The sequence below is a fragment of the Crinia signifera genome, chromosome 5 (assembly GCF_055691185.1).
Source record: "Crinia signifera chromosome 5, ASM5569118v1, whole genome shotgun sequence".
In the NCBI taxonomy this organism is placed as follows: Eukaryota; Metazoa; Chordata; class Amphibia; order Anura; family Myobatrachidae; genus Crinia; species Crinia signifera.
The window spans coordinates 30,838,845-30,863,783 of record NC_139221.1 but is presented as its reverse complement, the minus strand read 5'-3'; the positions used below and the strand labels follow the sequence as shown (position 1 = coordinate 30,863,783).

At 46.7% G+C, this 24,939-nt stretch overlaps 1 protein-coding gene across 45 annotated transcripts in view; it reads left to right on the top strand.

The window, feature by feature from the left end:
• Positions 1–24,939, top strand: part of RIMS2 (regulating synaptic membrane exocytosis 2) — a 558,076-nt gene that overhangs the window by 37,999 nt on the left and 495,138 nt on the right. For 40 of the 45 annotated variants that reach the window (XM_083186888.1, XM_083186889.1, XM_083186886.1 and 37 more), the window contains exons 2-3: positions 18,594–18,626; positions 19,044–19,130. The exons of 4 other annotated variants lie outside the window; for them this stretch is intronic. In XM_083186888.1, the coding sequence (XP_083043014.1) occupies positions 18,594–18,626; positions 19,044–19,130 (120 nt within the window). The remainder of the gene's footprint in view (positions 1–18,593; positions 18,627–19,043; positions 19,131–24,939) is intronic. One more of the 45 variants, XM_083186899.1, reaches the window with a different exon arrangement.

Genomic DNA, 24,939 nt, shown 5'->3' with positions numbered 1-24,939 from the left:
GAAAGGGGGACTGATTCATACCCACTTGCTAGGTTGCCGACCACTCCATCAGAACTGGGCCGAATTTGCCCCGTTCCGATCAAACCTGAATTGGGCCCAGAATGTACACTCTAATTACTAAATTTGCCCCAGTGTAGTTAATGTCCTTAATGCAATTGTTCTTATTCTGTTTACATGGGAACCTGCAGAATTCCTTTATCATTAGGGGTAGTTCTGAGCTGTAAACTTACTAAAGCTTCTAAAAATGAAAAGAGGGGATGTTGTCCTTAGCAACTAATCAGATTATGTCATAGCTCAAACATGGTGACTGCCATGGGTGGGGCTGGTAAGAGTGACAGCATGATTGTGGGCACACCCCCTGCAATGCAATTCAGCTACTCTCAGCACTGTAAATTTGGGGCGGGCTACAATAATGCAATTCAGATCGAGATGCCTCCAGAATGTATTCTTCTTCTGGGTGTCCTCCAGAATTTATTGTTCTTTTGGGCGGTCCTGGAGAGCCACCCAGACTCGGGAGCCTCCAGGACGTCTCAGCAAGTACGGTTTTAGCTTAATGTATGGCTAATATTAAACTTCAGGATGTTTTCTATTTCATTATATATTAATGGTTGTTTATATAGTATCTATATATTTAGCAGCACTGTCCCAGTGGAGTTTATACTCTATTACTTTATTTATTTTTTTATGTATTTCTCTATAGTGCCCAACCCCACAAGGGTGAATTTTGTCAGAAGCCGCCGTTTACCTACTACTATGCTTTTGGAATGTGGGAGGAGCACTTAAATCCTACCTTAGCTACTTTTAAATCGTTTTCTCTGGGAGGAGTTTGGAGACGGGGTCCAAATGCCGGGATTAACATAGAATCAAGTCACTAGCAGTAGCGCATGCAGGGGGGATTCTGAGTACCCAGAAACCCCCTTAGAAGTCTAAGGGCTGAAAGCTGAGGGTCCCCTCTTTCCCGGAGTACAAGAATTTTAAAAATCGGCCCTTGGGAACCGGAGATATCTGACTTCAAAGCAATGGTCCCCAGCCAAGACTGTTAATTGCTCTTCCCAGTCAGATATTTCAGGTTTTGTCTAACTTAGAGTTTTTCTGAGGGTATATTCCAAAAGCTGGGACTCTCCCCCTTTGAGGGACACTAGAAGCTTGTCTCTACTCTTCCCAGAACCAGAGATATCAGCCTTCGAGCAGCTGGTTACTGCTCCAGCTCCACACACCTGGTATGTAGTTTTATATACTCTTTGGCGGATTGCTCTGCCTCCTGAACTCTGATCCCCTAGTCCCCAGTACCATTTGGTAGGTGGAATTCTCTAGTTTTTAATTCCATTAAAATCTAAGAAATCTATTTATGGGAACTGGAGATATCTGCAGTCAAGCAAGCTGTCCCCCACCAGAAAATTATGAATAATAAGCCCACTCCACTATACACCCCTCCTCTGCATATTAAACATCCTCTACCACCCTGGAAGTTATGTATCAGGGCCCCTTCATTCAGCCCAATGCCCTCTTCTCCCACCCCATCTCCCACCATCTGTGCAGTAAAGGGGTAATTAGTGGAAATTACTGATCCAGGCCCTACATGCTGAGCGGTTGATATAATACCCCCTACCACCCGCGGGACATCAAAGCTTCCCCCTCCCCTACCGCTGGAGGATCGGTAGGGGCCCCAATACATTGCTATGCCCAGGGGTCTGACCTTGACCCCTTGTCGACCTATACCCCTGTCGACCCAAAGTGGTCGACCTAATGACTGTTGACCTAAGTGTGGTCTGCGAATCGCGGGAGGGGGGGGTCGCGGGTGTCCCGTGAATCGCGGGAGGGGTGGTCGCGGGGGTCCCGTGAATCGGGGGAGGGGGTCGCGGGGGTCCCACGAATCAGGGGTGGGGGGTCGCGGGGGTCCCGCGAATCGCGAGAGGGGGGTCACGGGGGTCCCGCGAATCGCGGGGGGGGGTCACGGGGGTCCCCCGAATCGCGGGAGGGGGGGTCGCGGGGGTCCCGCAAATCGCGCACGGGGGGGGGGGGGTGTGATGGCAGAGGGGGGGTGCGGGAGTAATGGTGGATGGTGGCTGTGGAGTAATGGTGGATGGTGGGCGTGTACTGTAGACCTGGCTGGGCGGGGAGAGGTGATGTCAAGGGGGTGGAACGTTATACACATGAAAATGTTCTACACATAGAACACTGGTCTTTTCCCTAGGGGGGGCGGGCTTGTGTATCCCGCTGGGCAGGACTGTTACCCACACAGGGGATGAGTGACAGATCTGGCTAAATATATAAGAGATATGTATATTCTTTTTATATATTATTATTATTTATATGCATTTGGTCTATCTATAATACTTTAACTGACCCGGCATATACTGGGTCACCTAAGTGTCCAACTCCGTGCTTTGCTCCGCCCCTCTGGAAACCCCCTTCTGAAAATCCTGCGTTTGCCACTGACTAGGCCACACCCCCTCTTCACGGACAAAGGAGGCCTGTTACTCTTCTCCCCATTGGGGGCAGCAGTGGTGCTCACTCTTCAAGGGTGGCTGCCCCCCAAAAACCGTGAGGCAACCCTGATTTGAATGAACCCTGATAAGTTAAAAAGGGCTGCGGCCTGAAATTGCCTGTTGAAAACTCTGCCATTATTCTACATATATACTTTGAAAAATTATATTTCATGTATCCACAGTAATTGCACAGGTAAAGTCTCCGATATCCAAAATTCTTGGAACTAGAAGTTTTTTAGATTTCAGATTTCTCCATAGAATACGGTCTTATCTGGAAGATTCCCAGTAGACTGGCAAACCTGTGAGGCCGCCTATCAGCCAGTAACTATATTTTTTAAATCTGGCCCTGCCCAGAGCAGTGACCGCCTCCCCCTCCTGTCTCCCACATAAACAACATTCCCCAGTTCAAAGAGTAGAGAACCTGATACTGCAAATTTTCTACTAAGGCATGGGAATATCTATATCCATTGTGTCATCTGTTAACCCCTTGAGTGGTGGGTTTTGCTGGTGCAGGACAAACCTACCAGGGCAGGTTTATCCTGCCCCAGCAAAACCCACCTCAGGAATTTGTAAGCCCCCCACCCTCACCTCTGCTCCGGCGTTAGTATGCCGGAGCTGCCGCTGCTGCCTTAGCCGCACGCCTGTCACATTCAGCAGTGACGTCGGCGGCAGGCTGGGGGATGATCGCGGCGGCTCGGGAGGACTCGGGTGCCTGAGCGCTCCCGAGTCCCCCCCCCCCGAGCCGCGCCGACCATACCCGAGCCTGAAACCGACATCAATGTAAAATGAGTGGCGGGCGGCTGGCTGGCGGGCGGGTCAGGGGAGCTCCGGCGAACTGATCGCCGGAGCAAAGTTGATAGGGTGGACGGGGGGGGGGGGACAAGATTTGTGGTGGGGGGTGGGCACTAGAGGTGCTGCACCAGTGGTGCACACCTGGACACCACTGGCGCACACCTATTGTATATTAGTGGTATGCCCAGAGATTTTCCGGGACAGCCCGCTGCAGCAGCACAGCTGAGCCTGGAAAATCTCTGGGCATACCACTCAAGGGGTTAAAGGGACAGAAGTGGGTGCTATCTGGGGTGTAACAATGTCTGGGTTGTTTCTGGGCACCACTGGAGGATGGGTGGGTATATCCATTGGCGGTTTTTACCTGCAGTCTCTGCACTGGATTCACTGGAACGCCTCTATGGGCTGCTGCGGCTGCAGCCCATAAAAACGGTTTCTGCGCATGTGCAGAACCGAGGACAATACTGCGCATGTGCCGGACCCGGGACCGTGAATATGATACTATGGACTGCTGCCGAAGCAGCCCATAGAGGCTGCGACCAGTGCATGCGCCGGTACCTGCTGGTCCCCACTTCCGATTCCGGGACTTCGCAGCCTCAGCAGCGGAGGAGGGGGGCCTCAGCAGCAGCGGAGGGGGGGGCCTCATCGTGGCCAGCGGCAGATCCCCTCCTCCACAGAGGTAAGAGCCGCCACTGGGTAGATCTGTAATAATCGGGGGATTATGGTAATTAGTTATTTGTCGGTCTGCTTGATGCAGGATTTGGGGTGTGTGGGGGGAGGGGGGTATTATTTGAAATGTGGAGGTTTGTGGTTTGTCACAGCAGCTACAAGGTCTAGGGGCATATTGAAACCAACAGCATCCACACAGGTGCAGTGATGTATCAATCCCGCATATTTTGGTGTCGGATCCGCCCACTTTTGATTTGGTGCCGTTCATGTGAAGCCACTTCTAGAAATTTTCCCGGGCCACTTTTATTTGCCAATCCGTCCCTGGTCCCAAGTATAAACCCAAAATGCCTTTGCTTTATATGCACCTTATACGCACTGCCTAAAGATTATTCAATTAAATATTTTCATCATTTTGTGAGTATAAAAAAGAGCCTGATTCAGGTTCAATCTGATGTGGCTGAATTTGGCCCTGTTTCTGATTGTGCGGGTCTGCGCGTGTGCGGACCGTCTGCACGAATAAACTCGGCGAGTATCACACTCTTCGTGGCGTTCACACGGGCAATATAGGGAGGGGGTTTGGGGCAGGTTAAGTGTTTTATGGCCCTCCCCATATAAACGCTGCAGGTTCCCCTGGGAACGCAGGTGGGTTGATTCCCGCCCCCTTTTCTGCCATCTCCGCCTGAAATAAAAGTCAGTTTAGACCATGCATATCCAAACTAGGCCCTCCAGCTGTTGTGAAACTACACGTCCCATCATGCCTTGCCACAGTTTTGCTGTTAGGGAATGCTAATAGTATGGCAAGGCATGCTGGGACATGTAGTTTCAAAACAGCTGGAGGGCCACAGTTTGGACATGCCTTTAGACTGACATATTCGGCGACCATGAAATGATCTTTCCTTCATGTGCGTAAGCGTACACATCCCATCGCATGCAATCTCCAGAGTGTAACTGAAGCAAGTGGTAGGCAGGTATAATGGATGAGGTACAGTATACCACTGACCTTTTCACCCGCACCCAATGACACCACATAGGAGCTGGTGGCATAAGCTGAAATGTATACAACAGCGTAATAAGAGTAAGCTAAAGATCCCGCTGTACCAGTGCAAACGAGAGCTAAATCACTGGCAGAGTTACAGTCACAATTGAATAATACATATTGATTTGAGCTACAGAACTAGAAAAAGTAGGACTTTGACACATAGGATTTTGATTGGTTTACATATAATACACTTTACATAAAGTGTATGTTGTATACTCGTGAGACTGTGCATGTGCTTGTATTGTGCATCTTTTTGGATCCTTCAAATTGCGTTGTAGTTTGTGACAAGAATAATGAGATGATTGCATTTTGCCATCAATTTACTATTACCATTATGACTATTATTTTTATCATCGTTCATATATATATATGTATCACCACACCTTGACAAAGGGGCGTTTAAACCCCGAAACGTTGGACATGTTGTGACCACTTGAATATACTTTTGAAAATCCCGACTGAGTGCCGCTGCTTGTTATTCTATACTTCTATATATATATATATATAGATTGTGGTGGACGGCGGCACTCGGAATAGAGGTGAGTAATAAACAGGCAGGAGACCTTGTTTAACCAACGTTTTAAATCCTTTCCGGATTTTTTATCAAGGTGCAAGAGACAATTCAAACAGTGCAAAAAAACAACCTTTATGCTGGGCCGGACCGTTCCCCGCCCCCCGGGCGTGCATCCCGGCGTGGTAAACGTAACCTGTCACGGAAAGCCCGCCCGATGAGCCGGCAAGGGCTTACAGAACCCTCCTATCACTTCTAAACAAAAGCTGTAAAAATAAGAGACAAAGTAATTAATGAAAGTGCGTAAGAAAGTACAATGTATATAAATAAATACATGTAATAAAGTGCAAGTGCAGATCATAATGAACAATAACACCAATAAAAGAGTAAAAAGTTAAAAATCTGGCGCTCATGTATGGTAGTCGACATATAAAGTCGACACCGCAAAAAAGGCCTGTGGGAACCTTGCAATCGTCCCCACAGGTTATAATATATTATGGCTCTAACACAGTGTGGTCTCTCGTCCTGATGCGGGATATTAACTCTTACAAATTGCAATGACACCCCTATAAATTACAAAGAACAATTATAGCTTTATAGGAAATAAGATAAACCAGCATGTTCGTTTAACCCCCTTGGAGCCAACGTATCCAGCCGGAATATCCAACGGCTTTCGGCTCTACATAAACTCAACCCCCGATCTCCCCCTCGTTTTGGGATGGGGATCTGTTCGATAATGCGGTACCGAAGTGATGCCAGGGTGTGTCGGGCATTCACAAAATGCCGGGCCACCGGCTGTTCACTTGTACCTGTGAGGATGGCTTTTTTAATTGCCGATCTATGGGCGGCCGCCCGCTCTTTAAACGCCCGGATGGTCTTGCCGACATAATGTCGACCACATGGGCAACTGATGAGATACACAACGTAACACGACGTGCATGTTACCCTCTGCCGAATCTTGAATGCTTTGCCCGAGAAGGGGTGATGGAAAACTTCCCCTGCAGTCATAAAACCACACGTAATGCACCCACTGCATTTAAAACACCCCATCTTTGGAGTTCCCAAAAAAGATGATGGTACAATGTTGGGACTGTCTACCACATCGTTCTTCACAAGATAATCTTTTAGATTCCTGCCTCTAGTGTAGGCACACATAAGTTTGGAATTGTTTAAAGAACGTAATGAGGGATCTGTGCGGATGATAGGCCAATGGGCCTTGGCCATTCGGTTGATATCATAACTTTTTGGATGGTACGAATTCACCCAGATGAATTTGTTCTGTTCCTTACGGGGTGTAGGGGCAAGGGCTTGAGCTCTAGATAAAGCCAGAACCCTGGTTTTTGATTTTAATAGGTCCTCCAAAGGATAACCCCGGGCTTTGAATTTATCAACCATCTGGGATAAAGAAACCTCTAACTCATCCTCATTACTGACTATGCGGCGTACCCGCAACATCTGTGAATGTGGCAGACCGGCCTTAAGAGGGGCCGGATGGTGGCTGGAACATAAAAGTAAATTATTACGGTCAGTGGGTTTGCAAAAAAGTGCAGTTGACAATGTGCCATTGTGGTTACTGATGGAAACATCCAAAAATTGGATGCATTCAGGACTGATGCTGAATGTTAATTTAATGGGGGACTCTGAGCTGTTGTGTGTTGAGATGACCTGCTCCAGAAGCTGCTGTGGGCCCGACCAAAGGATCAGCAGGTCATCTATGTACCTGGTGTACAGCACAAGATGCCCACTGATCCCCGGGTCGGATAGAAACAGCTCCCTTTCAACCACAAACATGTAACTATTGGCGAGCGATGGGGCCACGGAGGACCCCATCGCACACCCCCTCTGCTGTAGATAATACTTGTTGTTGGACATAAAATAATTACGTTTGAGGGTTAACCCCAACAGTTGTAAAAATAATTCAATGTCAGGGCCATGGTACAGGGGGTTACCTGTAATTAGTGTCCTGACCGCCGCGAGCCCCCCCTCGTGAGGAATACACATATAGAGGCTTGCGACGTCCACAGTACACAACAGGCACCCCTCTGGCACCGTGCCCAATGTATCCAACATAAGCAGAAGTGAAGTAGTGTCTTTTAAATAGGTCCCCTGACCCTGTACACAGGGCTGCAAAAAGCTGTCCAAGTATATTGATATATATATATATATATAGCGCCACAAGGGTTCAGCAGCGCCCAACAAACTACGTAAATAAATTATCAAAAGAGAAAACAGCGACTTACAGTACAAGATAATGTAAGACAAGGGACGGGATTTAAAACTGCCCGAGTTCAGCAAATCCATGCCTTGTAAATGATTGCCCTGGGTTCCGCCAGCATCCTTCATTGCATCCCGCCCATGATATATAAACATTGTTGCACCAGTACACACAGCACTTAAATTAGCATCAGGGGGGCAGAAACTGAGGGTTAGGTGCCACTGTAAGGAGTATGGAGTAGAAGATAGTATAAAGCACATGAAGGACGAGGGCCCTGCCCGTCAGAGCTGACATTCTAAAGGGGAGAAACAGAGTAACAGGGGTGACACAGAGAGCATAGAACAGAGGGTGAGGATGAGAGTTGGCTGGGTTTCATGAAGAAGTGGGGGTTTTAAGAGCCCATTCGAGTTTTGTAGAGAGGTGGAGAGTCTGATAGGGAGAGGTAGGGAGTTCCAGAGGAAAGGAGCAGGCCAAAATCTTAGAAGCAGGAACGGAAGGAAGTCATCAGGTGGCGGCGTGCATTTGTGGAGCAAAAAAAGCAGGTGGGAGTGTAAAGGAAGACAGAGATGTAGATGGGAGTGGAATGGGTGAGGTCTTTGTAAGTGGGCCTGAAATACCGCCTGTCGGCTCAAAAAGCATTGAAAACCCCCATATCGACCTTTTGACTGTCGACTTAGACACTGTTGACCTAATGCTTGCGGCGACCTAGACCCATGTCGACCTAGAACCATGTCGACCTATCCCCATGTTGACCTAACGGTGTCAACCCAATGCTTTTCGACCAACATTCTGTAGACCCAATGACCGTATCACATAGTGATTGCCTATTCATAGAATTGTGACACATTGAGGACCAGATTTTGAGCCGGGTGCAATGTGGAAGCTGCAGCATTCGATTCCAAACCAGCCCCTATATACTCTGAATGCAGATGATCCTGAGCTTTTTATGTATATGCAAAATTACCGACTAAGTGGGAGCAACTCGCACCTTCCTGCCACAGGTCAGCTACAGGGGACCGCGGAATACAGCTGATACTCTGATCTCCACTGGTCCTGAATAGTTTGTGTGGGTTGGGATCATTGGGTCCACCACAGGAAGGACAACATTCATTAGGTCGACCACTGAAGGTTGACACCTCCAAAAGGTCAACATGGATTTAGGTCTACAGGGTCATTAGGTCAACCTGGGGATGTTTCACAGTCAGAAGGTTGTCATGGGTTTTTCATGTTTTTTGTCCCAAATGTCGACGCTGTTGCCATGGGCACTGTATCGGTGCCTGCATCCACTCGCATGGATTGCTGCACTCACCATGCTCTGTGACACTATTTTATTCTCTCTCCACACCCTAGTGCATGGTAGGGCAAAAAGTGAAAACCCCACGTCGACCTTTTGACTGTTGACATTTGCCATGTCGACCTAATAGTTGTGTCAACCTAATGACCCTGTTGACCTAAAGCCATGTCGACCTTTTGAGGATGTTGACCTAAGGCCTGTCAATCTTCAGTGGTCGACCTAATAAAAGTCGACCTTCCTCTGTGTGACCGTATAATGTTTGTGTAATGGCCATGCAAAAATAGGTATACATTCAGCATGTCACCATTTACACTGTTTTATGTCAACGTAAAATGCCGACATTGTGAATGTCAACAGCCGATGTTAGGGTAAGGCTGCAATTGGGGTTAGACTGAGGCTTTCCGGAGGGTAGGTTGAATGTTTGTAGGTCAACAGTCAATAAGTCAGCACCATATGTTCGACATGCATATGGTTGACATGGTCAAAATGTCGACACAAGCAAAATATCGACTTGGCTATAGTCAACACATTAAAAGGACACCATGAGTTTTTGGGGAACTTTCACATTTTGAGGACGTTTTTGCACACAACTAAATAAATAAAGATTATATGCAACATAGGTGGATTATGTAAATTCATGCAAAACATACCAACAATATCCATGAATTCTTGCTCAACATAAATCAAAGCTGAATAAGAACAAACAAAAGCCGAAAAAAACAAAGCGCACAAAGAAAAGGGGAGGGCCGAAGTAAATTGAGGAGAGAGAGTATAGTGGGGAAGAGTGTGGAACCCCACAATACAAACATAAAGGTACGTGACACGAATCCAAGCTCAGGCAGTGTTCAGTAGAGACAGTCGAGAGGACTTGAATTCCAACCACGGACACCACGTAGCTGTGAACTTATTCCTCTCCGGGGCCACCCGCAAATCTTCCATATACATATACATAGCAATTCAGGGGAACCATTCCTGCATAGTGAGAGGGGAAGTAGACCGCCAACTGGGATGACCACTTTTGATACAATAATAAGCAATTTCAATTAAAAAAAATTTATAAGCTGCCAGGGGCCAGGTAGATTGAGGAGCTAGAATGACGGAACAGAAGGAACCCCAATACCAACTATCTACTTGGAAATAGAAATCACATGATCCCAAAAAGAGCAAAGTAGTCGGCAGTCCCACCAGATGTGTAACTGGGGAGCCCATGTCTTCATTACACCGCCAACAAGTATCAGGCTCCCCAGGAAACCTATTTTTGGACACTTTCATACTTTACCATCTAGGTACTCTGCAATTGGTCGTACATGTGGTTAGGTGTCAACATTGACACACAAAAAATGTTGACCTTTTCCGTGTCAGCTTGCTTGTCCACATTTTGCTGGTCCACTTTTTGCTGGTCCACTTTTTGCTTCTCCATTTTCTGCTTCTCCACTTTTTGCTCAACCTTTTGTCACTGTCCACCATTTTGACCTTTTGGTGTCGACCTGGACATTGTCAACCTAATACAGGGGTTCTCAAACTCTGTCCTCAGGACCCCGCACAGTTCACGTTTCCCAGGTCACCTGGCAGGTGCACCGGTGCATTCATTACTCATTGACACATTTTGAAAGAGCCACAGATGGAGCTAATTATTTCACTTATGATTCTGTGGGGACCGAATTTGAGAACCTGTGACCTAATATATCACATCCTAGACTCACACCCTAGAATTACCGCATTAAAAAACATTGTCTAGTTAATTGTTGCATTCTGCTCGTATAAACATTTGTCATTTTGCTAGTTTAATGTTACATTTCAAAAGAAGTCGTATTTTCTGATTTCCATTTCAGTAACTCAGAGGGGTCACTAATATCATTTTCATATTTGTTATAGATATTCCTTTGTTTGAAAACTGACAGGGTTACCTGTTTAAAGGAGAGGCGTTTTTGGGGCAGATGTAGGTCCTAATTCAGAGTTGACATTGATGAGCGAATTCACAATTTGATCAATTATCTAATGACTGTGCAGGCTTACCGCCCACATCACGCAAGCGCAAACCCGAATAGTGGCAGAAGAAGCTTATGGATCGTAAACGCAAAAGCGGATGGAGATTGACTGACAGGAAGCTGGCGTTTGGGGTGGAACCATCAGTGTTCTGGGAGTGTAAGGAAAAACGCAGTCGTGTTAAGGGACGGTCTGTGACGTCCACGCCAGCCCCGATCAGCCTGTATTTGTTGCAGAGTTGCGGAAGGGGCCGACTTAAGCTGGGTACACACTGGTATATATATCTGCAGGTCCATTGATGTAGCTACAGACGGGGGCAGCGTGTTCTCCATACACCCTACCCGATCCGTCTTCCATATGCATATGCCCGCCCACTGAGTTGTCAATCACTGTCGACTCCCAGCGAGGCTGTGCAGGTGGTCAGCGGATCACCCGTACACACAGCACGATGGGCCCTCATTCAGGTTGGGTTGGTAAGCGGCTTACTGAGTGCCTGAGGCGCCGCCTGTCCAAATACACGAGATGAGCCGCTACATCTTGGATGAGCCGCTGGCAGGAAAAAATCTAATGAGTTCCCCTGCACACCGGGACGAAGATGGGGCGGCCGGCTGACGTCCTGTGACATCCGCCACCCGCCCCTGGCAGGCATCGGCCCACCCGCATACCCATGGGAATGCCCAGCGTTTTCATGGGGACGCCCATAAAATGCTGGGCGGTCCCATGGTCCAGCGTCGTCACCGCCTTCGGCCCTCTCTCCCCGCCCTCATTCCTCCCACTTTGGAGCGAATGCCCGGCGAGTGAGAAACTCGCTGAGGGGGTTTGCACATGCTCATATTCCCACCATCGGTCGGGGGGACAGAATTCTGCCCGCAACGATCTGGTCTGAATCACCTCCTTGGTATATTATTGTCTGGGATAACTCCTTCCCCAGCTCCCCCCTCTCTCTCTCTCTCTCTCTCTCTCTCTCTCTCTCTGTTGGGATGTTGTAAAGTTTCATGTTATTTAATACTACGATAAATATGGACTCACCCAGAAATTCTGCGCAATTCATCGGTTAAACGTTCTGCTGCAGATCGTGTTGCGCAGCTTTCTGTCTATGCTTTTACTTATAAATAGTGTATTTAAAGTGCGCTTGTTAAAAAAAGGAAATGTGGATGGTGCCGAGGCTTTAAATGAATGACAACTGCAATTAGGCATGAATGGAAAGAGATGTAATTAGCTGGAAACAGGAAGCTGGAACTCCTGCTTCCCAGTCCTGCTTCGTGAGCTGAATAGGCCAAATCTATGAAGCGGGTTCTCTTAATAAGCAATTCAGGGAGAGGAAAATAGTCTGCTTGTGCTGAGGGGCATAAACCTCGCACGCCGCTGTTGTTCCAAACTTCATATTAGGGCTGGGCAAGTGGCATAAGCCCCTATACGATTTTTAATTGTATAAGCACCCTAATGGGTGCTTAAAATGTTAAATGCACCCCCACGCCACCCCCAGTTTCGACGTCAACCCGAAGCGTGGCGGCGGTACGCGTCCTCCGACCTTTTCATATCCCCACTATCCACATCGGCGTTGAGTTGATTAAATATATAGTGTTGCGAGCGCAGCAAGCCACCGAGCCCGAAGTGTGGCGAGCGGACGCGTATCACTTCACATGTATTCCGCGTCCCCTCACGGGCTCGCTGCGCTCGCCACGCTTCGGGCTCAGTGGCTCGCTGCACTCGCCACACTATATAAAATCAACTCCACACCGACGTGGATAGTGGTCGGAGGACGCGTACCGCTGCGCTCGCCACGCTTCGGGTTGAAAGTACCGGTGGAGTGGGGGTGCTTTTAACATTGTAAGCACCTATTACGGTGCTTATACAATTTTTTATCTTATAGGGGGCACATTTAACATTGAAAACACCCATTAGGGTGCTTATACAATTTAAAATCGTGTACCATTGTATATGCCATACAATGGCATACAATTCGATGGCATATAATTTAAAATTGTATAACATCGGCTAACATCGTATCGCATCGCATACCATCGTATGCCGATGGGCGCCGTGCTAGGAAACAATTACCGTACTTTTATATGACATATTGTTCATATCTAGGAGTATATTTACTAAAGCCCCATACACACTAGAAGATGTCTAATTTTTTTACGGGATTCTACTTTTATTGGATAGTAACAACCCGATTTTTATAGTCTCAGATTTTAGTTGTTACATTTTTAGCCTGTATTTTGGAGATTAGTATCTTTGACAGCATTGGGGATTCAGTGGGTTTCGGTCATTGGGTCGACCAAATTAAGGTCAACATACGTTGGGTCAACCACTGAAGATCTACAGGCCTTAGAAATCTCTAGTTTTTTTAAAGCAGCAATTATTTATACTTCAAAACCAGTTTGATTGCCGCTTTAAAAGAACTGGAGATTTTGGTACTTGTGTATTATCAAGGGCGCCCATTACGTAGTTTACGTAGTGGTGTATTGAGAATACCAATACAGCACTATGCTGGCTACGTAAACTACGTAAGTGGCTCTGGAGCCCTAAAAAGTATAGACCAGCCATTTTACCCCCACTATCCACATCATACCCCCAGTATCCACGTCGGCGTGGAGTTGATTTTATAAAGTGTGGCGAGCGCAGCGAGCCACCGAGCCCGAAGCGTGGCGGATACGCGTCCCCTCGCCACGCTTCGGGCTCGCCACACTTTATAAAATCAACTCCACGCCGGCGTGGATAGTGGGGGTAAAATGGCTGGTCTATACTTACCCTTCTCCGGCCCGGGCACCGCGACACTCCCCGTGATCCACGGTGACTCCCCAGTAGTCGCATTCAGCCCCCCTGCTCCGGCACTCGCCACGTCGCTGTACGCAATTAACTTAGTGCCGCTGGGGGAGCAGGGAAACCATGTGATGCGCCGCCAGCGGCACTACGCTGAATTACGTACAGCGTCCGCTGCGAGTGCCGGAGCAGGGGGACTGAATACGACTGCCGGGGAGTCACCGTGGATGGCGGGGAGTCAGCGGGGATCAACGCGGTGCCCGGGCCGGAGGAGTGTAAGTATAAACCACACCACCCTGCTGCCTCCTGTATTATCAATTAGCCGGGTGCCCTGATAATACACAAGTACTGAGATTTCTTACCAAATCTCTCACTTTCTGATTCTCTCACCCTATTACATTTCACCCGTGATTTCTATTTATATAATCTCAATATTATTACCATATGAAACATAGGTTGCCTATGTCCGAGTGCAGGTTGAGTGTCCCTTATCCTAAATGCTCCGAGCATTTTTTGGATAAGGGATTTTTTCAGATTTTGGAAATATATTTTTTTTCATACTTACCTAGTCCCCTGGTGGTCCCCCGATGGTGGTCCCCCGACGTCCACTGCGGCCTTCAGGATCCTATTCAGTGGCATCTCTGGTCCCATGGGTGCATTGCGCGAGTGCACGTTATCAGCGTGTCATCAGTGCGTTCGCGCAATGCACCCCTGAGACCGGAGATGCCGCTGAAGAGGATCCCAGAGGCCGCCATGGACATCGGGGGGTCGAGGTAATTATGGAAAAAAAAAAAAGGTCTGGGGGGGAAAAAACACCCAAAATATTCAGAAAAACCACGGTTTCCGGAATCTTTAGAATACACGGATAAGGGAGACCCGACCTGTAATACTGTTGAAATACCGGCATTACACAGCGGGGGGCGTGGCCACAAAGACGCAATCTTTCTGACCACCCCCCCACTCCTCGTGTATATATACACACACAAGTGCATCTAATATATGTTTCTTACAGTCTGTGCCTGCGTGAATGTTCTCTTGCACAATGAGCTCGATTAACGCTTCGATTTCTTTTGCATTTCTCTTTAAAGTGATGGTAGATACAGTATAGCCGGATCCTCTGCTGAAAAATATGTACTGTTCATTTTGCTAACTAGACCGCTAAGAAACTAATTAGGCTGTAAAGGGGCCTACACATGGGGAGATTTGCTGAATTTGTGCTGAGCGATCTGTTAGGGCTATTTCACACGCTCCGGCTCCTGCGGGGCGGCGATACCCCGCACGGCCAGGAAGCCGGGCCGCACACAGCAGTTTACAATGGTGGGGATGGCCACAGCCCGGAAGCCGTCCCTTCCAGTGGTGGAATCCGGCTGCAACTGGGCGGCCAGGCCGTGGCCGTCCTGTGTGAATGGACACAATCGTGTCCATTAACAACTACTGTGTGCGGCAGGCATTTGGCCGTGCGGGGTTTCGCCGCCCGGCAGGAGCCAGAGCGTGTGAAAAAGCCCTTAGGTCCAGTGCTCTCCGGTGAGAACACTGGGCCTGACCGGCGATTAACTAGATTTATCCAGCATGCGGGATATTAATCCCCTGGGCCACCGCGCATCACTATCGCTATGACCCCTACACACGGAGCAATGTTGGGGCATTTTCTAAGCGATCTAATGAGAAAATGCCCTGAAATTGCTTTATGTGTAGGAGCCATAAGGGCAATTATTGTTATTCGGGGCTACTAGTTGCCATAATGAACTCATCCCCTTGCTCTCCAGACCAGGCCGGAGCACTGCGTCCAATACTTGTACAACAGATGGAGAGGAATGGGTTGTCTCCCTGCGCTAGATTCTGTGTGTTTGCCACTCACAGCTGGAATCACAGTGCTTTCACACTATATAAATATACTTCCAAATTTAAACTTCAGCTCTGCCAAATTTGGCTAGACCAGATAACGGCAATCAATCCCTACTTTCACTTCGCTGCTTTTAAATATAGAATCAGAGCATGAAGCTAATTTTGGAAGCTGAGAAATCAAAGGCTGTAATATGAGTCGATGTTGTGGATTATTCCGGAGCCTTTGTCATCTAAAGTGGACGGTATATGTCCATCTTGTATGACATTGTCAGCTTCAAATAGATGGGTGGTAGCAGCTATACTTTAGCAAATAAACTCTACAAAACCTGTTTGTTTGGCTGACAAAGACAAGGGTGCAGGTAAGGAATCAGAACGTCGGTGTATTATTTATGAAGCATTGTTTATCCTATTTACTCAGCTATCCTAAAACCGCAGGGAAAAATTTATATTTATTTAAATTATTTTCTCTGTATTAATATCTATAGTTTGATTTGGCAGTGAATTGGAGACTCAAATTCTCCACGCACCAACTTAATACAAATAAAATTAGATACACAATGCGTTTAAAGCATTTGCGGACCACCTGATACCGTTAAGTGCTACTAGGATGTCCCTATAACCTTCACAGCCATAAGTTGAAACAATAGATTTAACCGCATGAAGACACCTATCTGTAATAGCATATAAGCAGATATTTTATTGGAGGATAAATATTGCATGCCTGCTCTCCCAGAATGCAAAGCAAAGTGGGCGGGGTTGGGATGGCATTGTTTTGTCATAGGCTGCAGACAGACCACACCTATCACACTTGCACTCTAGTCTGGACCACTGTAGAAGTAGCTAAGTAGGCTTAGGTGTTCTAACAAACAAATCTGATAATGCAATGTGACTTTTGGTGTAAATTCTGCCGTAGAGTTTCCATCCGTCAGCTTATTGTACATGTTGTTTTTAATATTAGCCTTGTAAGATGATGTCCGCACACATGTGTAAGCAATATTTGTCTAGTCTTTTGGAAGTTACTGCACCACTGGAAAGGTAATTGGATCTCTCACATCCCACCCACTTCCTTGGGAAGTGGGTGGGTGGGATGGGAGATAATGCAAGGACTTGCAATGCCGTATGGATGGGTGGGACTAGATTACGTGAATTGTGGCGATTTTAGCTCCACCCCTTTTCAGTGTGTGTTTCAGTGTCTTCCCCATGTGACCAGTCCTACACTGACTCTCAGGCACAATGGGAACTTCTCTGCTTCCTGTAACTCTAAATATCACCGCCCAGTTATGCTTTGCTGTTTGACTTCTAGGCTTATAGACTTAGAGACAGAACTTCCTGCAATCATAGCAATGACTAGGTACCAGGGAAAAGAATTTGTTTACATATGGGAAAATGGCGCGCAACTGGAAATACGGCCACTTTTTTTTTAAACAATGGGCTGGATATTTTATATATTAAATGTAATCTGAAAGCTGGATGTACGAGATAAGCTCAACATAAAGAGGTCACCTGGTCTTAGGAGAGAGGCTGCCCCTGTCTCTGCCGTCCAGGGTCTCCGCCAAGCTGCCAGGTCTCTGCCATCCAGGGGCCCGCCAAGCTGCCAGTTTTGCTATTAGGAAATGATAAAATTGTGGCAAGGCATGCTGGGATGTGTATTTTCACAACAGCTGGAGGGCCGTAGGTTAAACATGACTGCATTAGATGATACACACCCAGCATGATATTGGGAATGACAGGACCCAGGGAGTAGCCTGCAAGTGTGTGTGTTGGGGGAACGAGGACATCGCTATCAACTCACAGGAGTGCAAATCATTAACAATGTAGTGTGTATGCAGTACACTATATGCACACAAATATTGTGAACAATGGTCATATTGTGCATATCATTTTATATATGGTCTAGTGCAGGGCTGGGCAATTGCGGCCCTCCAGATGTTGAGGAACTACACATCCCAAGATGCTTTGCATTAGTTTTGCTATGTGGCCATGCTGAAACTGATGCAAGGCATGCCGGGATGTGTAGTTCCTCAACATCTGGAGGGCCGCAATTGCCCAGCCCTGGTCTAGTGAGTATATGCTCCTTTAGAAGTTCAACACCTGCTATTCATATTAAGTCCAGCAAGGATGCAAGCTTCCTTTTGTGATAGACTCAGGGGCGCCTCCCACATTGTGTAGCCCCTAGGCAGCTGCCTAATGGTAGAGCCAGCCAGGACCGGTTACCATAGTGCAGAGGCACCGGCAACAGTAGCGTAAGCTGAAGTCCCATGCCACCTGCCCCACTTTACGATGGTGGCATCTCACTCAAATTGTTTGCTACATCATAAGGGGTGAGAACCGACCTGCCGGGGCCAGCATTTAAACATTGCAGCAATGGCCAATTCACCCTCTTCACCGCCAATTGATTACTCCCCTTATAACCTTCCTTTAAGTTACATTTGGATACGGTTGATCGGTCAAAGGTCAATAGGTCGACCCATAAAAAAAGGCCCTCATGCTTTAGGTTGACACTGACAAAAGGTTGACAGAAGCAAAATGTCAACCTGAAAATGGTCGACACATTAAAAGTTTGACGATATTGCCGGCGGCGGCGGGGGACCATGGTCAGCAAGTGCATACACGCGTGGCGATGCCGCACACGACAGAGCCGGTGGTGGGGGGGGGGGGGGTGTCATGCTGCATTGACCCTGTATTGACCATTTTCATTATCGACCTAATTTACTGTCGACCTAATTACGACACCGGTTGCATTACAGTTGAGGCTCTTCCCTGTAGAGAAAGTAACCCAATACACATCAAAATAAAAATGCTTTATTCATTTATTTATTTATTCATTTATTTATGTCTTTCTTTATCTATTTCTTTATTTTTGCTATTGTTATTTGCTACTTTTGTTTTACTTTTCTGCATTCTCATTTGTTTCCACTCTGGAATATTGATGCCACTGTGTCCTCCTGGTGTATGTGGCACTGAGCTGTGCAAACTTATCTTTCTAGGGTGAAAGAAGAACAAAAACCCCAAGTGTCACAGTAAGTATCCACCTTCATGGTGCAGTAGGATTCCTATGTTTGACTTGTTTTGCTGTGTTTCGCTTTTTTTTGCAACTTTTTTCTGGTGTTTTAGGTGGCGCAGATCCCTAATAGGCTGCATCCAGTGTGTCATGTGCTTTCTGATTGGCTTGTAAGACGGCTCCATGCAAGCTGTCTTACCCCATCCACATTAGTTGGATGTAGTTCTCTTCCTGCCTGCTTGTGGACTACTTTCTCTGTATATAGACCTATATATGTTTCTTTATTCCTCTTTTGCTGGCTGAGCGCTGCAGCTGCAATTCTCTCACTGGCTGCAAGCTTTTTCTGCCTGTCTGTAGTGATGGGGGAAAGCAACATGTTGGGTCTTGTCGCTTGTTCTTATGGTTGTAAAGTTGCATTATTTGCTTATTCAAACAGGTGGTTTCCCTTTAGTGGGATCACTGAACTGGTTAATAACGTTCTACAGCCACAGCCAAAGCAGCACAATGAGAAGGAGACTGATAAGTAAGTAAGCTGCTTTGCATAGATTACGTCCATGCTGTGTAGACTCTGTGCATACTATAGGTTAGTCCCCTGTGTGTAAGGTGCCTGTAGATCCTTTCACCTGACTAGGATTGTGTTGCTCTTTTCTCCTTTTATTTTGGATTCACAAATGCTTGAAGAACAAAAAAGACACGTAAGGCCACGCGGACTGCGCCACACTAATTGTGGTTAGAAGGTGGCAGCAAAAATGCCAAACTAGTCATCCTGATTCATTCAGTGGGGGCAGCCATCTTACATAGTGCAAAAAAACAAAAGAGCAGTGACTGAGCGCTGATTCGCAGCGACATCCAATGTGCGGCTGCTATTAGGGGTACTCAGCCCCTAAAACATAAGACCAAAAAACGTACAGAAAGCAGGGCTTTGGTCTATCGCTCTATCTTACATAGTGCACCCATCTACTACATACAGTGGGGGCAGCCATGTTACATAGTGCACCCATCTACTACATACAGTGGGGGCAGCCATGTTACATAGTGCACCCATCTACTACATACAGTGGGGGCAGCCATGTTATATAGTGCACCCATCTACTACATACAGTGGGGGCAGCTATGTTACATAGTGCACCCATCTACTACATACAGTGGGGGCAGCCATGTTACATAGTGCACCCATCTACTACATACAGTGGGGGCAGCCATGTTACATAGTGCACCCATCTACTACATACAGTGGGGGCAGCCATGTTACATAGTGCCCCCATCTACTACATACATTGAGGGAAGCTATGTTACATAGTGCACCCATCTACTATATACAGTGGGGGCAGCCATGTTATATAGTGCACCCATCTACTACATACAGTGGGGGCAGCCATGTTATATAGTGCACCCATCTACTACATACAGTGGGGGCAGCCATGTTACATAGTGCACCCATCTACTACATACAGTGGGGGCAGCCATGTTACATAGTGCACCCATCTACTACATACAGTGGGGGCAGCCATGTTATATAGTGCACCCATCTACTACATACAGTGGGGGCAGCCATGTTACATAGTGCACCCATCTACTACATACAGTGGGGGCAGCCATGTTACATAGTGCACCCATCTACTACATACAGTGGGGGCAGCCATGTTACATAGTGCACCCATATACTACATACGGTGGGGGCAGCCATGTTACATAGTGCACCCATATACTACATACGGTGGGGGCAGCCATGTTATATAGTGCACCCATCTACTACATACAGTGGGAGCAGCCATGTTACATAGTGCACCCATCTACTACATACAGTGGGAGCAGCCATGTTACATAGTGCACCCATCTACTACATACAGTGGGGGCAGCCATGTTACATAGTGCACCCATATACTACATACAGTGGGGGCAGCCATGTTATATAGTGCACCCATCTACTACATACAGTGGGGGCAGCCATGTTACATAGTGCACCCATCTACTACATACACTGGAGGCAGCCATGTTACATAGTGCACCCATCTACTACATACACTGGAGGCAGCCATGTTACATAGTGCACCCATATACTACATACAGTGGGGGCAGCCATGTTACATAGTGCACCCATATACTACATACGATGGGGGCAGCCATGTTACATAGTGCACCCATATACTACATACGGTGGGGGCAGCCATGTTATATAGTGCACCCATCTACTACATACAGTGGGGGCAGCCATGTTACATAGTGCACCCATCTACTATATACCGTGGGGGCAGCCATGTTACATAGTGCACCCATCTACTACATACCGTGGGGGCAGCCATGTTATATAGTGCACCCATCTACTACATACAGTGGGGGCAGCCATGTTACATAGTGCACCCATCTACTACATACCGTGGGGGCAGCCATGTTATATAGTGCACCCATCTACTACATACAGTGGGGGCAGCCATGTTATATAGTGCACCCATCTACTAAATACAGTGGGGGCAGCCATGTTACATAGTGCACCCATCTGCTACATACAGTGGGGGCAGCTATGTTACATAGTGCACCCATCTACTACATACAGTGGGGGCAGCTATGTTACATAGTGCACCCATCTACTATATACAGTGGGGGCAGCCATGTTACATAGTGCACCCATCTACTATATACAGTGGGGACAGCCATGTTACATAATGCACCCATCTACTACATACAGTGGGGGCAGCCATGTTACATAGTGCACCCATCTACTACATACAGTGGGGGCAGCCATGTTACATAGTGCACCCATCTACTACATACAGTGGGGGCAGCCATGTTACATAGTGCACCCATCTACTACATACAGTGGGGGCAGCCATGTTACATAGTGCACCCATCTACTACATACAGTGGGGGCAGCCATGTTACATAGTGCACCCATCTACTACATACAGTGGGGGCAGCCATGTTACATAGTGCACCCATCTACTACATACAGTGGGGGCAGCCATGTTACATAGTGCACCCATCTACTACATACAGTGGGGGCAGCTATGTTACATAGTGCACCCATCTACTACATACAGTGGGGGCAGCCATGTTACATAGTGCACCCATCTACTACATACAGTGGGGGCAGCTATGTTACATAGTGCACCCATCTACTACATACAGTGGGGGCAGCCATGTTATATAGTGCACCCATCTACTACATACAGTGGGGGCAGCCATGTTACATAGTGCACCCATCTACTATATACAGTGGGGGCAGCCATGTTATATAGTGCACCCATCTACTACATACAGTGGGGGCAGCCATGTTACATAGTGCACCCATCTACTACATACAGTGGGGTCAGCCATGTTACATAGTGCACTCATCTACTACATACAGTGGATGCAGCCATGTTAAATAGTGTACACATCTACTATATACAAGGGCAGCCATTTTACATAGTGTATTCATCAACTACATACAGTGGGGGCAGCCATGTTACATAGTGTACTTATCTACTACATACAGTGGGGGCAGCCATGTTACATAGTGCACCCATCTACTACATACAGTGGGGGCAGCCATGTTACATAGTGCACCCATGTAATAATAAATAATAATAATGATGATGATATTTATATAGCACTTTTCTCCCAATAGGACTCAAAGTGCTTTACCATTGTCTTTACAGCTCAATATACAAAACAAGCTTAACAGTGGATGTCAGTGAAATGCTTGAGTAAATAGATAAGTTTTTAGTCTATTTTTTTTTTTAAAGTATTCTACAGTGGGGGCTTCTCGCACTGTGCGAGGAAGAGAGTTCCATAGAGTTGGAGCAGCAACAAAGCTGAAAGCTCGACCACCAGATGAATTCAGGGAGATTCTGGGTACTGTTATTAGTCCTTCTTCAGTGCATCGTAGTAATCGAGTAGGAATCAGCAGCTGCTGCAGGTACCTTGGGGCTTGGTCATGTAGGGCCTTGAAAGTGAGTAATCCAATCTTGAATATAATAATACCAAACCACCTGCGCTCATATAGGAACTGCAGCGGGGAGAAATATATGGGATACCAAACCCAATACAATATCGACACAAGAGAAATTAAACTCCACTGCGCTGTTCCCAGGATAAGTTCAACACTCCTTTTTAGAGGGAGAGATGTTGCTCCTTGTCTCCAAACATAGAAAGAAGAATCCTTATGTTAGGCGAGACAATTTCCTTAAACTTCTGTATGCAAAACCTTCTGAGGCTCACCTAGTCTCACTTGAAGATGTTCACATAAAGGTATCTTTATCACGGTTTCATGCCCCACAAAGACACAAATCCAGTGGTGATCCCTATACTCATACAAAGGATTCTTTATTCTTGATTTCCAAATGACAGGACAATCTCCATCCGAACAAGATTTGCAGATTTTAATTTAGTAAAAACAAGGACTGTGGGTACAGCACTGAATATCCACCCTCAATCTCTGCACCCGGAATGTTGAGACACGAGGAGGATATATCCTGAAGATGTCACCAGGAAGTGATGGTCCCAAAGTTCTAAAAGTCCACTGCGTTTCAAACATGTAGTTCTTCCTCAGGGTGAAATAAAATGTGGCAAGACCATGGGGGTCTTTATACCCACATCAAACCGGCTACTCATAAAACATGGAGTAATACATTTTAACTAATTACATAACGTGTGTGTTGGTTATGTAATTAGTAATTAGGTAAAATGTATTACTACAATAGGGGTCGGTGACAGCTCGGACAGGTGATGGCCAGGCTGGAACCGTAATCTCATACCCGTGTCCAGCGTGAGCCGCTACACACTGCAACCCTACGGATATCCCTTGACAGTATACAGGACCAGACATATTTGCTACATTAGCGCCTGTTTAGACTTCACTGGTCATATCTGTCACAGCAGCCCTTGTGTATTTATGTTGTATACCAATTGCTAAATAGATCCTGTTGGATTACCAACAATTAATTGATCCGTGTGCTATCAGTGCACGATTTGGGCACCCAACTGAACCCAGGGACACCCTCCTAACAGGCAGAAATTAACACAGCCCTGTCATAAATATTGTGGATATACACCAGGAGATTTATCACGCAATCTCAACCAGCCATCAATAAACAGAGGGAATCTGGGTATTGTGGTCCCACCGGGTGATCATTTTTTAATTTTAATTATGTATGTCTATTCATGTATGTCTTGTTTGGTTTTATTTCGCTATTTTTAAACGTAGAAATAAAAGTTACATTTTATTAGTAGAATTCTTTAGGTGCACCTTTATGGACACTCTTTTCTATTCTATTAAATACGTTGGTGCTTTTAACTGGACTTTTAAAACTTTGTGACCTCCACTCTTCCTGGTGACATCTTCAGGATATATCCTCCTCGTGTCTCAACATTCCGGGTATGGAGGTTGAGGTTGTTGTACCCACTTTTTCATGAAGTCCTTGTTTAAAAAAAAAAAAAAAAATCTGCAAATCTTGTTTGGATGGAGATTGTCCTGTCATTTGGAAATCAAGAATAAAGATACCTTTGTATGAATATAGGGACCACCACTACTGACAGCCCCCCGCAGCCCCCACTCCCTCCCCGCTGCCTTGTTGAGGGGGACTCGTGAGCATGTGTAGAGCCTCAGAGACACATTTAAAGGATGGGAACCCAGGGTGATAACACAGCAGCCAATCAGCTCCTAACTGACATTTTAGGGGCTTATTGGCTGCTGCGTTATCACCTTCCACTTGATCACTATACCAGGCTTAATCTGCCCCACAATTCTAATGCCCTCCCGCTCTTATCACTGACTAAGTTAAAAAAGCTAAAGTTAAGGTAAACTGAGCCGTTCGGTTCCCTAGACCTGAAAATCTGAAATAATTCAAAAATGCTGATACAGAAGGCTTTAATTCGAGGTGACTTACAGCCTCCCTGTAGCAGCAGATACAATAGTTCCGCCACACATTTGTATCAACGCCCTTTGCTTAACTGTACCTAAGTGGGAATGTCGCTTCACACCCCATTCAGCCTCTCATGTTGTAATTGGTTGCTATGGGGTTTGTTTACTAAGACGCGAGTTCTATTGAAGGTGGGATGTTATGCTATGGGGAACCAAGAAGATTCTGCCTATTATCTCCTAGAAGATGCTCAATAAATAAGTAGGTTCTGATTGGTTGCTATGGCCAACATCCCATCTAGAACTCCCATCTAAGTTGCGTACATTCATTTTGTGAGCGTGCGCAGTGAAATCAAACACAAAATGTGCCACAAAAACTGGCGCACTCACTATATGGTCCTGTAATCCCTATACGCTACAGGTCAGCCAATGGGGTGATGCAGAAACTGAATACAGAAGCCCCATTGGCTGTGTGCGCTGCAGCTGCTGCACC